Here is a 12,727-nt window from a genome sequence, read left to right as displayed (position 1 = left end):
AGGAGAGAAATATCTGTATTTATGGAAGAATACAAAGTGTTGAAGATTAGAACATCTTAAATTTTATTTTAACCTCTGCATATTTATGAATAAGATAATATTTAGCCTATACCACTGCAAAAGCAGTGCTCTTCTTCAGCCCTTTTTCTGGATATATAAACCTAACTTTTCTCTATGAATTATGTATATATACAGTGTGTCAATGCATATATGTATGTTGATCCTCACTTTTCATTCTGGGAGCATTTCATTTCATAACTAGTAAAACTCAAGTTGAACTGAGTATTTAAAGTGGTCTCTACTGTATCTTTAAATCATTGTTACTGATATTCTGTCTTATTTTGTTTTTGTTTTTGAACCATACCCAGTGGTGCTCAGGTTTACTCCTGGCTCTACGCTCAAAAATCACTCCTGGCGGGATCCAGGGACCATATGGGATGCCAAGGATTGAACTCGGGTCAGCCATGTGCAAAGCAAATGACCTACCTTCAGCCCCCAAATTGTTGTTACTGACTTTTAATGTCTGTGTGAATTTTCTTCAAATTAGGTTCACCAAAACTAGTACTCTTTCCTCTTGATCTCACATTTAACACAAATACTTTCTTTTCTTTCAAGTCCCCCCATTCCACCCCATAACCTGAATTGGATCTTAAAGGAGAAAGATGTTATTTTGGAGATATGCTTCTTTGTGTTACCTAGGGAAACCAACTTTTTATGGCAGCCTGACTTGTCAAGGACTTGGCTTGGATGGCATCCCAGAGGTTACAGCTTCAGAAGGATTCATTGTGAATGAAATAAATAAGGTAGGATTTTTGTCTTAGCTACTGGGTGCAAAACTATGGCAAAACTCTAGCTACTTAATCTATTTTATATCTACTTTCTTTATATGATTACTAATACTTTGTATCAGTATCACTGATTTGTACAATTATAATATATTCGGTGGGGAAGGTTTAGATAACACCAGTTACCACATGTAAGGTAAGCACCTTCCTGTACTATTTCTTAGGCTCCAATAATTACAGTTTTGATCACCTTGGAAAGTCAAGGGTCTTCTCCTTTTTATATGGGCAGTTTGGGGAAGAGGGTTTGCACTGTACTAATTAGAGCTCAGGGTCTACTTACTCCTAACTTTCTTCTGAGAAGTAACTCATAGTGGCTCTAGTGTTGAACACATGTAAAGCAAGACCTTAATCCCTGTACTATCTCTCAGTTAAAGATTATATACACACATGCACAAATACATAAATATAGTGTATATATACATAAATGTATGTATGTACACACACATACACACACACACACTTTTCTTTCTGGCCATGCCAGTGATGCACAGGATTATTCTGGTTTGGCACTCAGGATCATTTCTGGCAATCTGGGGGGACTATATGGGATGCCAAGAATCAAACTCAAGTTGGCTGCATAGAAGGCAAGCACCCTATTCACTGTGCTATCTCTCCTGCTACAGATATATACTGGTATATATATTTTTAACTAATATCTTTATTTTAGCACCATGATTATAAACATGTTTGTAGTTGGGTTTCAGTTATAAAAAATGAACACCTCCCTTCACCAGTGCAGTCTTCCCACCACCAATACTCCCCATCTCCTCCCCCCCCCCCCACCCTTTGCCTTTATTCGAGACAGGCATACTACTTCTTTCTCTCACTACATTGTCATGATAGTTGTCAGTGTAGTTATTTCTCTAACTGGACTCACCACTCTTTGTGTAAGCTTCAGATCATGGTCCGTCTTTCCAGTCCTCATCTCTATTATCTCTGGGTGTTATTACAATAATGTCTTTTAGTTTTCTTAAAACTCATAGATGGGTGAGACTCTAGATATTTTTAGATACAAGATTTGTAAAGGAAGTATCTAAAGCAAGGTCATACTTCCTCTTAACTTCTTTATTCCAGCATTTCCAATAGATAGGTAATGTGAGTCCCGTATATACTTTAAATTTTTCTAGTAATCACAGAAATGATAGAATGAAGAGGCCCAGGGCTGGCAAGATAGCTCAATGGGTTGAGTTTATGCTTTTTGCCTGTGGAAGGCCTGGGTCAATCACCAGCATAACATTGTCACCTAGATACCTCCAAGAACAACCCCACGAGCGCAGACCTAGTAGTTGCTATTGAACACTGCTGGGGGTGGCCAAAATATATATATATTTTGTTGTTGTTGTTGTTGTTGTTTTGGGTCACACCCGGCATTGCTCAGGGGTTACTCCTGGCTGTCTGCTCAGAAATAGCTCCTGGAGGGGCGGGAGAGATAGCATGGAGGTAAGGCGTTTGCCTTTCATGCAGGAGGTCATCGGTTCAAATCCTGGCGCCCCATATGGAATAACCCCTGAGCACTGCCAGGTGTGACCCAAAAACCACAAAAAAAAAAAAAAAAAAAAAAAAGAAATAGCTCCTGGCAGGCACGAGAGACCATATGGGATACCGGGATTCGAACCAACCACCTTTGGTCCTGGATCGGCTGCTTGCAAGGCAAACGCTGCTGTGCTATCTCTCGGGCCCCCAAAATATTTTTAAATCGGGCCAGGGGTGATTCAGCAGCAAAAGTGTCTACTTTGTAAGCATAAGGCAGAGAGTTGAGCCCCTATGCCAAGCATGATTTCTATCATTTTCCTGTTGGTGACTCTTGCCAGTGTGCGATCTACAGTGCATAGCCAGGTGTGTGCAAGCACTGAAACTAATTTAAGCAATCTGGGTACAAACCACAATCAAGTGTGCAAGCATCACAGCCAAGCATGTGTCAGCCCAGGGTTATTGCAGCAACAACAAAGGGAAAGGGAGGGAAAAAATTTCAAATTCAGTATAGGTGAAATTAGTTTTGTTTTTTGTTTTTTTGGTTTTTGGGCCACACCCGGCGGTGCTCAGGGGCTACTCCTGGCTATCTGCTCAGAAACAGCTCCTGGCAGGCACGGGGGACCATATGGGACACCGGGATTCGAACCAACCACCTTTGGTCCTGGATCGGCTGCTTGCAAGGCAATCGCCGCTGTGCTATCTCTCCGGGCCCATGAAATTAGTTTTAATAAGACATTTCATTAAACTCAATCTCTAACGTATTTTAGGCACTGGAATAAGACCAGAGCATTACTGGGTATGACCCCCCTCCCGTCCAAAAATTTCTAAAATATTTCAGCCTTTACTTAGTAATAATAGTTATTATTGATAGGCCAGAGAGATTAAAGCAAAGGACCTGGATGCATATGTATGCATAGAACCTGGATTTGACTCCCTGTGTCACTGCATGGAGCAATCCTTGAGCTCAGGGCCAAGAGTAGCTACTAAGACCACTTGAGCATCATCAAAAGTCTAAAATTAAGATGACTTCCTAATAAATTATGGGATGGGGGACCAGAATGATAGCACAGTGGGGAGGGCATTTGCCTTGCATATGTTCGATCCAGGTTCGATCTTGGCATCCCATATGGTCCCCAGAGCCTTCCTGGAGTAATTTCTTAGCAGAGAGCCAGGAGTAACCCCTGAGTACTGCTGGGTCTGGCCCAATAACCAAAAAAAAAAAAAAAAAAAAAAAAAAAAAAGATACTTTAGATTCCTTTTTATCTTAGTAAGTCTTTAATATTCTTTGTGTATTTTACTATGTAAAGTGTGTTTCAACTCAGACTCTAATATTTTATTAAAAAACACAATATATCTGATAAATACGTTTTATAAAACTTATAGTTGAGAGCCAGGGATGTAATTTAAATGTTAGAATATATGCTTTGTATATCTGAGACCCTGAGTTTGGTCTTCAGTACCACATGTTCTTCCAAGAAAACAGTTAGTTGGGTTTAACTCCAAGCAAAACACAAACATTGAAAATACAGATCTGGGGGCCCGGAGAGATAGCGCAGCGGCATTTGCCTTGCAAGCAGCTGATCCAGGACCAAAGGTGGTTGGTTCGAATCCCGATGTCCCATATGGTCCCCCATGCCTGCCAGGAGCTATTTCTGAGCAGACAGCCAGGAGTAACCCCTGAGCAACGCCGGGTGTGGCCCAAAAACCAAAAAAAAAAAGAAAATACAGATTTGGGGCCAGAGCAATAGCACAGCATTTACCTTGCATGCAGCGAACACAGAACGAACCCTGGTTCAAATTCCAGCATCCCATATGGTCTTCCGAGCCTGCCAGGGTGACTTCTGAATGCAGAGCCAGGTGTGATCCAAAAACCAAAAAAAAAATAAAAAATAAAAAACAGCAACAAAAAGAAAATACAGATCTACATGCCCAACTATAACAAACACACCTAAGTTTTTTTTCTAATAACTGAATCAAGTATTAGTTTTTATTTTGATTCTTTGAATCAGGTGTTACTTTTTATTTATTTTGTTTTCTGTGCCACACTCACCTATGCTCAGGGTTTACTCTTTTTTTGTTGTTATTTTTGGGTCACATTCGGCAGCCCGCAGGGGTTACTTCTGGCTTTACACTCAGAAATCACTCCTGACAGACTCGGAGGACCATATGGGATGTCGGGATTCGAATCACTGTCCTTCTGCAAACAAGGCAAATGCCCTACCTCCATGCTATTTCTACAGCCTCCAGAGTTTACTCTTTTTTTTTTTTTTTTTTTTTGGTTTTTGGGCCACACCCGGCGGTGCTCAGGGGTTACTCCTGGCTGTCTGCTCAGAAATAGCTCCTGGCAGGCACGGGGGACCATATGGGACACTGGGATTTGAACCAACCACCTTTGGTCCTGGATCGGCTGCTTGCAAGGCAAACACCGCTGTGCTATCTCTTCGGGCCCCAGAGTTTACTCTTAACTGTGCTCAGGGATCACTTCTCGCCAGCTCAGGGGGCCATAATGATGCAAGGGACTGAACTCCCAGCTGATCCCCCAGTCTTATTCTTTTTTACAAGACTTTGATTCCAAGAGAATATTTTACTGATGAATTTTATCTTTCTCTCTCTATTTAGAAAAGCATTCATATTTCATGTCCAAAAGAAAATGCATCTTCAAACTTTTTGGCACCATATACGATGTTTTCCAGAATTCATGGAAAGAGTGTAAGTATTTTGTTTAAATGAGGTGAAAATGTCATAGCATGGTTTTCTTTTTTCTGTCTAGTGCTACGCATATATGCATAATTCATATCTTGCATTCACTATGCATCATAAAATAGCACAGCTGAAGAAGTATTATTTAGCAAAAGCAGTTTGTGATGGACCAATGCAGTAACATAGCTTGTAGGGCATTACCTTGTACATGGCTGACCCAAGTTCAACCCCTGGCATCCCAGATAGTCTCCCATGCCTGCCAGAATAACCTCTGAGCACCACTGGATATGGCCCAAAAACAAAAAATAAAATAAGATATAAAATAAAAATAAAAAACCAGCTTGTGGGTGCCAGAGAGATAGCACAGCGGTAAGGCATTTGCTTTAGATGCAGAATGACGGTGGTTCAGCATCCCAAATGGTTCCCCGAGTCTGCCAGGAACGATTTCTGAGCATAGTCAGGAGTGACCCCTGATCAATGCCGGGTGTGACCCAAAAACAAAAACAAACAAACAAAATAAACCAGCTTGTGACTTTATAAAAGTGTACAAATCTTAGAGGAAGGGACTATGAAATTTTTTATGTGTTTTAGAAGAGCTACTCAATAATTTTTCTGTAAAATAGCTGATGTTTGCATTCTTTGCACTGCTTATATTTCTGTCTCTTTGCTTATAGAATATTTTCACAAAATTCCAAGCATAGTGTATAGCAATTTTTTTTTATTTTTACTTTTTTTTTTTTTTTGTGGTTTTTGGGCCACACCCAGCGGTGCTCAGGGGTTACTCCTGGCTGTCTGCTCAGAAATAGCTCCTGGCAGGCATGGGGGACCATATGGGACACCGGATTCGAACCAACCACTTTTGTTCCTGGATCGGCTGCTTGCAAGGCAAACGCCACTCTGCTATCACTCCAGGCCCTATTTTTACTTTATAATTTTGAGGGTCTGTGATTTACAATACTGTTATTGGTTGTTTCCCATCATATAATTTTGAGGAATAATTTTGAAAGTATAGTAAAGCCCTTTAAAGTACCATGAAAAAGGATTCAGGGGCCCGGAGAGATAGCACAGCAGCGTTTGCCTTGCAAGCAGCTGATCCAGGACCAAAGGTGGTTGGTTCGAATCCCGATGTCCCATATGGTCCCCCATGCCTGCCAGGAGCTATTTCTGAGCAGACAGCCAGGAGTAACCCCTGAGCACCGCCGGGTGTGGCCCAAAAACCAAAAAAAAAAAAAAAGGATTCAGGAAATAGAAGAAGGAAATAGATGGAGAAACTGATTTTTTTGTTTGTTTGTTTGGTTGGTTGGTTTTTGGACCACATCCAGTTACACTTAGGGGTTATTCCTGGCTCTGCACTCAGAAATTACTCCTGGCTTGGGGGACCATATGGGATGCTGGGGGGATCGAACCACGGTCTGTCCTAGGTTAACACACACTAGGTAGATGCCTTATGACTAGTGCCACCATTCTGGCCCCAGAGAAACTGGTTTTACTGAAACTTTCCATTTTAGGGGGTGTTGGTGCTGAAGTGATAGTATAGCAGGTAGGGTATTTGCCTTTTATGCATTTAACCAGAGTTCAATCCCTGGCAGTGTCGTGTTCTGTTTGATTGTTTTGTTTTCTTTTGCAACATCCAGAGGCACTCAGGGGTCACTCCTGGCTCTGCGCTCAGAAATCACTCCTGGCAGGTTCAGGGGACCATATGGGATGTCAGGAATTGAATCCAGGTCTATCAAGGGTCAGCCATGTTCAAGGCAAATGCCCTACCGCTGTGCCATCTCTCCAGCCCCATCATGTTCTATTTGAGACTCAGAATTTTAAGCCTGTGTTGAGTGTGAAATGAAGGAGATTCATAATGTACTTCCACGGAAAAGAGCATATGATTATTTATAATTTTGAGGGCCTTGTCTTTGAACAGATAACATGCTTGGACATTTCCAGTGGAGGAGGCCTTGGTGTGTCTTCTAGTACTGATGGGACCATGAAGATCTGGCAGGCTTCCAATGGAGAGCTCAGAGTAAGGCCTTGTATATGTACTTTTTGGATTTAATGCATGAAGGGTAGTCTGATAAAATCTTGAATTTGATCATGGAAGAAAGAGTGGCTTTTCTAAACATAGTCACATTATAATTTAATCTCATATATGGTAATTTCAGAAACATACTCAAGTTTGATAATAAACTAGAACAAATTGGGAGTAGGCTCATGGAAGAGTAAGGCCAGTGAGTGTTTAAGTTGGTGATCTCTTTGCTAAAAGGTAGCATGAATTGCCTTCAGTAATTGGTTTCTAAAACAGAATAGCTATCCTGCTACATTAACTATATGGTTGAGGGGCCAGAGACATAATACAGTAGGTAAATACAGTAGGTGAAGTACTATATTTGATCCCTAGGGTCCCATATGGTCCTCTGAACCTGCCAGGAATAATTCCTGAGGGCAAAGAGTTACACCTGAGCATTGTTTGGGTGTGGCCCCAAACAAACAAAAATAAGAACAAAACCAAAAAAATGCATGATTGAGTCTTCCAACTTATGCGTAGAATTAGATAGACTAAGGATGGCTTAGGAGTTTTGGGGTTTAAACCCACAGTATATATGGCTAGAATCCAGAGTAAAACTCTTAGAACATGACCTGGTTGACAAATGAAGTAAAGATTGTTAGGTCAGATGATGCTAAAGAAACTGTGGTACATCTGCACAATGGAATACTACACAGCTGTTAGAAAAAAAATGAAGTTATGAAATTTATACATGGAATGATACGGAGAGTGTTATGCTGAGTGAAATGAGTCAGAGGAAGAAGAAAGACATAAAATAATCTCACTCCTTTGTGGGATATGTGGATTTAAAAAATTAAATAAAGTTTAAATAAATTTAAATTAAGTTAATTTTTAAATAAATTTAAAATTTAGATAAAATTTAAATAGAAACATTTAAAAAAATCATTTGTGGATATAAAAATAAAAGACAGGACTAGAACAAACACACAGTGGGTAAGGTGTTTGTCCACTATGACAATGATAGTTGGAACTGATTACTCTGGACAGGAACTGGGTGCTGAAAGGGATAAAGTGACATACATGGCATCCCTTCATTAATAATAGTGCAAACCACAGTGTCCAAAAGGAAAGAGAGCAAAAAAGATAAGAGTGGGCCAGAATGACGGCACAGCAGTAGGGTATTTCCCTTGCATATAGCTGAGCTGGGACAGACCTGGGTTTGATCCTCTGCATCCCATATGGTCCACTGAGCCTGCCAGGAGTGATATCTGAGAGCCTAGCCAGGAGTAACCCCTGAGTGCTGCCGGGTGTGACCCAAAAACCAAAAAAAAAAAAAAAAAAAAATGGAAAGGGTCCTCTACTCCTTGACAATGATAGTTGGAACGAATCACTCTGGACAAGTGTTGTGTGCTGAAAGGGAATAAAGTGATATGCCTGGTACCCCTTTGTGAACAATAGTGCAAACCAGAGTGTCAAAAAAGATGAGAGAGAGGGAGAAGGAGAGGGAGGGGAAAGAGAAAGAGAAAGGGAGGAAGGAGAGAGAGAGAGAATGATTGAGAAATAAAATGCCTCACCCAGAAGCAGGCAGGGGAGGGTGGGTGGGAGGGAAGAGGGCATCAGGGAGGGTGAGAGGGGAAAAACTATTGATGTTGGTGATGGGAAATATGCACTGGTGAAGGGTAGTGTACGTTGTATGACTGAAACTCAGTCATGAAAAATTTTGTATCCACGGTGCTTAAATAAAGTGATAATTAAAAATAGACTGTTGAGTTTTTTAAAACTCACATGTGAATATTGTATAAAGATCTTTGGGGGACTGCAAAGAGAACTAGCATGAAATTTTTTTTGTTTGTTTTTCCAGCGAGTATTGGACGGACATGTGTTTGATGTGAATTGTTGCAGGTTTTTCCCATCAGGCCTTGTGGTTTTGAGTGGGGGAATGGATGCTCAGCTGAAGATCTGGTCAGCTGAAGATGCGAACTGCGTGGTGACCTTCAAAGGTCACAAAGGAGGTATGGAGGGTTGTAATTTCTCTTTTTTTTTTTTTTTTTTTTTTTTTGGTTTTTTTGGGCCACACCCGGTGACGCTCAGGGGTTACTCCTGGCTATGCGCTCAGAAGTCGCTCCTGGCTTGGGGGACCATATGGGACGCCGGGGGATCGAACCGCGGTCCGTCCGAGGCTAGCGCAGGTAAGGCAGGCACCTTACCTCGAGCGCCACCGCCCGGCCCCAGGGTTGTAATTTCTCTAAAAAGCTTCTCTAATGATCCCTACGGACAGCTTCACAACGTATCGTATATACATTCAGTATCGTAGATACTGAAACAAGCTATTTACAAAACCACAAATAAGTCCTCCAACTGTGCATTTAGATAAGCTGCTGTTTCCCCAAGGAATAGAAAAATTTCTCTGCTGATCTTTCTTTCTGCTATCTAGAACTAACTGCCTTACACAGATAGTTGTTTGCCACCATTGACAATGGGAGAAAAAAATCCTTCCCAGGTGATCATCTGCTTGTGTGCTGGGGAAAAAGAGAGGGAGACAGTCTTACAGCTAATAAACTGCCTTACTGGCCAAAGGCAAAGTGTCCATCCTCATCACTGTCCCACATGCTGAAAACAGTGTAGTAGAATTTTGTGATTCCCCAATGCCACCATCAATCATGCGTTTTACCTTCAACATGCCACAACTCAGTTTGAGCACTAAAGTATGTGACCAAGTGTATGTGACATCCTCATTTATACCAACAAAGAGAGAGAAAGTAGGGAAAGAGTAAGGAAGTGAGAGAGAAAGAGGTATGCCCACTCTTGTTTTATTTTATTTTGTTTTGGTTTGGGGGCCAAACCCTTCATGCTCAGAGCTGACTCCTGGCTCTGAATTCAGGGATCACTCCTCATGAGGCTTAGGGTGGTGATGGGGATTGAACCCAGGTCAACCAATGCCTATCCACTATACTATCTCTATGGCTCACCACTTAAAAAATTGGGGGGGGGGGCACGCATACCAGTGATGCTTATAAGTTACTCCTTGGCTCTACACTTGATTTTTTTTGGGGGGGGCACACCCTGCAGCGCTCAGGGGTGACTCCTGGCTCTGTGCTCAGAAATCACTCCTAGCAGGAATGGGGAGCATATGGGATGCAGGATTCAAACCAACGCTGGTCCTGGGTCCGCCGCTTGCAAGGCAAATGCCCTACTGCTGTGCTATCTCTTCAGCCCCTACACTTGATTTGTTTTTGTTTTTTGCCACACCCGGCAGCACTCAAAGCTACTCCTGGCTCAGTGCTCAGAAATAGCTCCTGGCAGGCTCGGGGGGAGGGGGGACGGGGGGACCATATGGGATGCTGGAGATCAAATGTGAGTCCATATCGGATGATCTGCATGCAAGGCATTTAAATGCCCTACAATTGTGCTATCACTCCGGTCCCCTCTAGACTTGATTTAAGAAAATGTTATTATTGTCCTTCATTATTGGGGGGGGGGGGGAGTTGGGTCACTCCTGGCAGGCTCAGAGGACTATATGGAATGCCAGAGATCGAACCTGGGTCTGTCCTGGGTCAGCCGCATGCAAGGAAAATGCCCTACTGCTGTGCTATCACTCTGGCCCCTCTTGTTTCACTATTACTTCAGTTATTTTGATGCTACTTGGGAGCAAGATATAAATATGTATATATGGGAATAAAATACCTGTGGGTGCAGTGCTTAGAAATCAGTGAGTATTGAAGCATCTATTGTTATTTGTAGGCAGCATATCCTATTTCAAAAATAGTATGTCAGAGTGAAAACAATGGTCGAGGGCCTGAAAATGCAACCTGATTCTTAAAATTACTCAACAAATGTAAGCATCAATTCTGCCTCCAGGCGCTATTCCTGACTCTGTGTTCGAGTGATCCTGGGTAGTGCTGAGGGTAGGGTGGGTGTGATTTCATGGTGTTAAGGACTCACACTGTGTTATGGTTATGTGCAAGGTGCCTTAACACTTGTACTGTTTCTTGAGCTTCTTATTTGGGGTCTGTGTGTGTGTTTGAAAGACTTGTCTTTTGTTATTTTGCTTTTGGTTTTTGGGCTGCACCCAATGATGCTCAAGATTTACTTCTGGCCCTGTGCTCAGGGATAACTCCAGGAAACCATATGGAATGCCTAATTGAGGCTGTGTGAAGGCCCCTACACTGTACCTATTGGTAGGTGGGCCCCATTTGGTAGACTTCTTCAAGGTGAACTTCACTACCTCTCCATTCTTTGGGCTCCACAGTCCTTCCTTCTGACTCAGAGATGTCCATTTGGAAGAGGGAGTTCATCGATGAGAAGCTAAACCCTTGGTGCATATTAAACGATTTACAGTTGTTTGTAACATGCTGCAGCTGTGGCTCCTAGGTAGTCTGGCTTCATCTTCTCAAACTTCTTCCAGTGCATTGGACCCAGGTTAGGTAGCTCCTGGCTGGCTCAGGAGAATTCCTTAGGCAAATGGTGGTGACTTGGAGAAGAGACTGCTAAATCTTTCCCAGACGGACTTTTTTTGGGGGCAGGGGTTTTTATTTTTATCTTAAGTACTATAGTTTACAGTACTGTTAATAGTAGGGTTTCATATATAAATCATTCTGCACGGGCCCGGAGAGATAGCTCAGCGGTGTTTGCCTTGCAAGCAGCCGATCCAGGACCAAAGGTGGTTGGTTCGAATCCCGGTGTCCCATATGGTCCCCCGTGCCTGCCAGGAGCTATTTCTGAGCAGACAGCCAGGAGTAATCCCTGAGCACCGCTGGGTGTGGCCCAAAAAAAAAAAAATCATTCTGCACCACACACTCCACCAGAGGGTGTTTCCCTCACCACTATCCCAGTGTCCCCTCCATCCTGTTCTCCATCATAACCACTCCTTCTACCTCATAAACTTTTTTGCTGATGACAAATTTTTAGTTTCTGTTTCCTACTATGATTCTACTATGAGAGAGATCATTTTGTCTGTCCTGATTAACTTCACTCAATGTGGTACTCTCCAGAATTATCATGTAGCAGTGAATTGCATGATTTTATCCTTTCTTAAGGCCAAGTAGTATTCTATATGTATGCCTTACATGCAGCCAACTTGGGACGAACCCGGGTTTGATCCCCAGCATTCCATAATGGTCCCCCAGCCTGCCAGGTTCCGAGCACAGAGCCAGGAGTAACCCCTGCACACTGCCGGGTGTGGCCCAAAAAACAAACAAAACAAAAAAAATGAATGAAGGAGCCTGTCTCAGTAGAGAGCAACTGCTTTCCATCTAAGAAATCTTGGGGCTGGAGCGGCGGTGGCACAAGAGGTAGGGCATTTGCCTTGTACACGTCTAACCTAGGACAGAACGCAGTTGGATCCCCCAGTGTCCCATATGGTCCCCCAAGCCAGGAGCAATTTCTGAGCGCATAGCCAGGAGTAACCTCTGAGCGTCACCAGGTGTGGCTCAAAAAACCATTTTAAGACACCTTGAGTTTGATTCCCAACACCCTCCACATGCTAAGTGAGATCTCAGTTCACACAAAGAGTATAAGATCTAATGTACCGAGACTATATGTATATGCATACATGCACCACAACCAGGTGTGAGTCTTTTGCCATAGAAACAGTATCATCCAAAAGAGAAGGCAAATAGGAAAGATTAAACAAGATCAGTACTTGAAACCCTGGCAGCCCTCAATATTGATGGGCTCAAGGAATACAGCATTGCCAAGCCCAAGCATTGACCTA

The 12,727-nt window shown here is 42.5% G+C and overlaps 1 protein-coding gene across 1 annotated transcript in view; it reads left to right on the top strand.

Moving 5' to 3' along the window:
* The window catches only part of PAAF1 (proteasomal ATPase associated factor 1), a 36,629-nt gene that overhangs the window by 7,080 nt on the left and 16,822 nt on the right, over window positions 1–12,727 (top strand). Inside the window, exons 3-6 of the mRNA XM_049780311.1 lie at window positions 700–803; window positions 4,938–5,027; window positions 6,934–7,032; window positions 8,876–9,026. Coding sequence (XP_049636268.1) covers window positions 700–803; window positions 4,938–5,027; window positions 6,934–7,032; window positions 8,876–9,026 — 444 coding nt within the window. The remainder of the gene's footprint in view (window positions 1–699; window positions 804–4,937; window positions 5,028–6,933; window positions 7,033–8,875; window positions 9,027–12,727) is intronic.

This window comes from Suncus etruscus, chromosome 9 (genome assembly GCF_024139225.1).
Source record: "Suncus etruscus isolate mSunEtr1 chromosome 9, mSunEtr1.pri.cur, whole genome shotgun sequence".
NCBI classification, from domain to species: Eukaryota; Metazoa; Chordata; class Mammalia; order Eulipotyphla; family Soricidae; genus Suncus; species Suncus etruscus.
The sequence above is the reverse complement of the archived record's forward strand: the minus strand, read 5'-3'. Positions and strand labels throughout refer to the sequence as shown.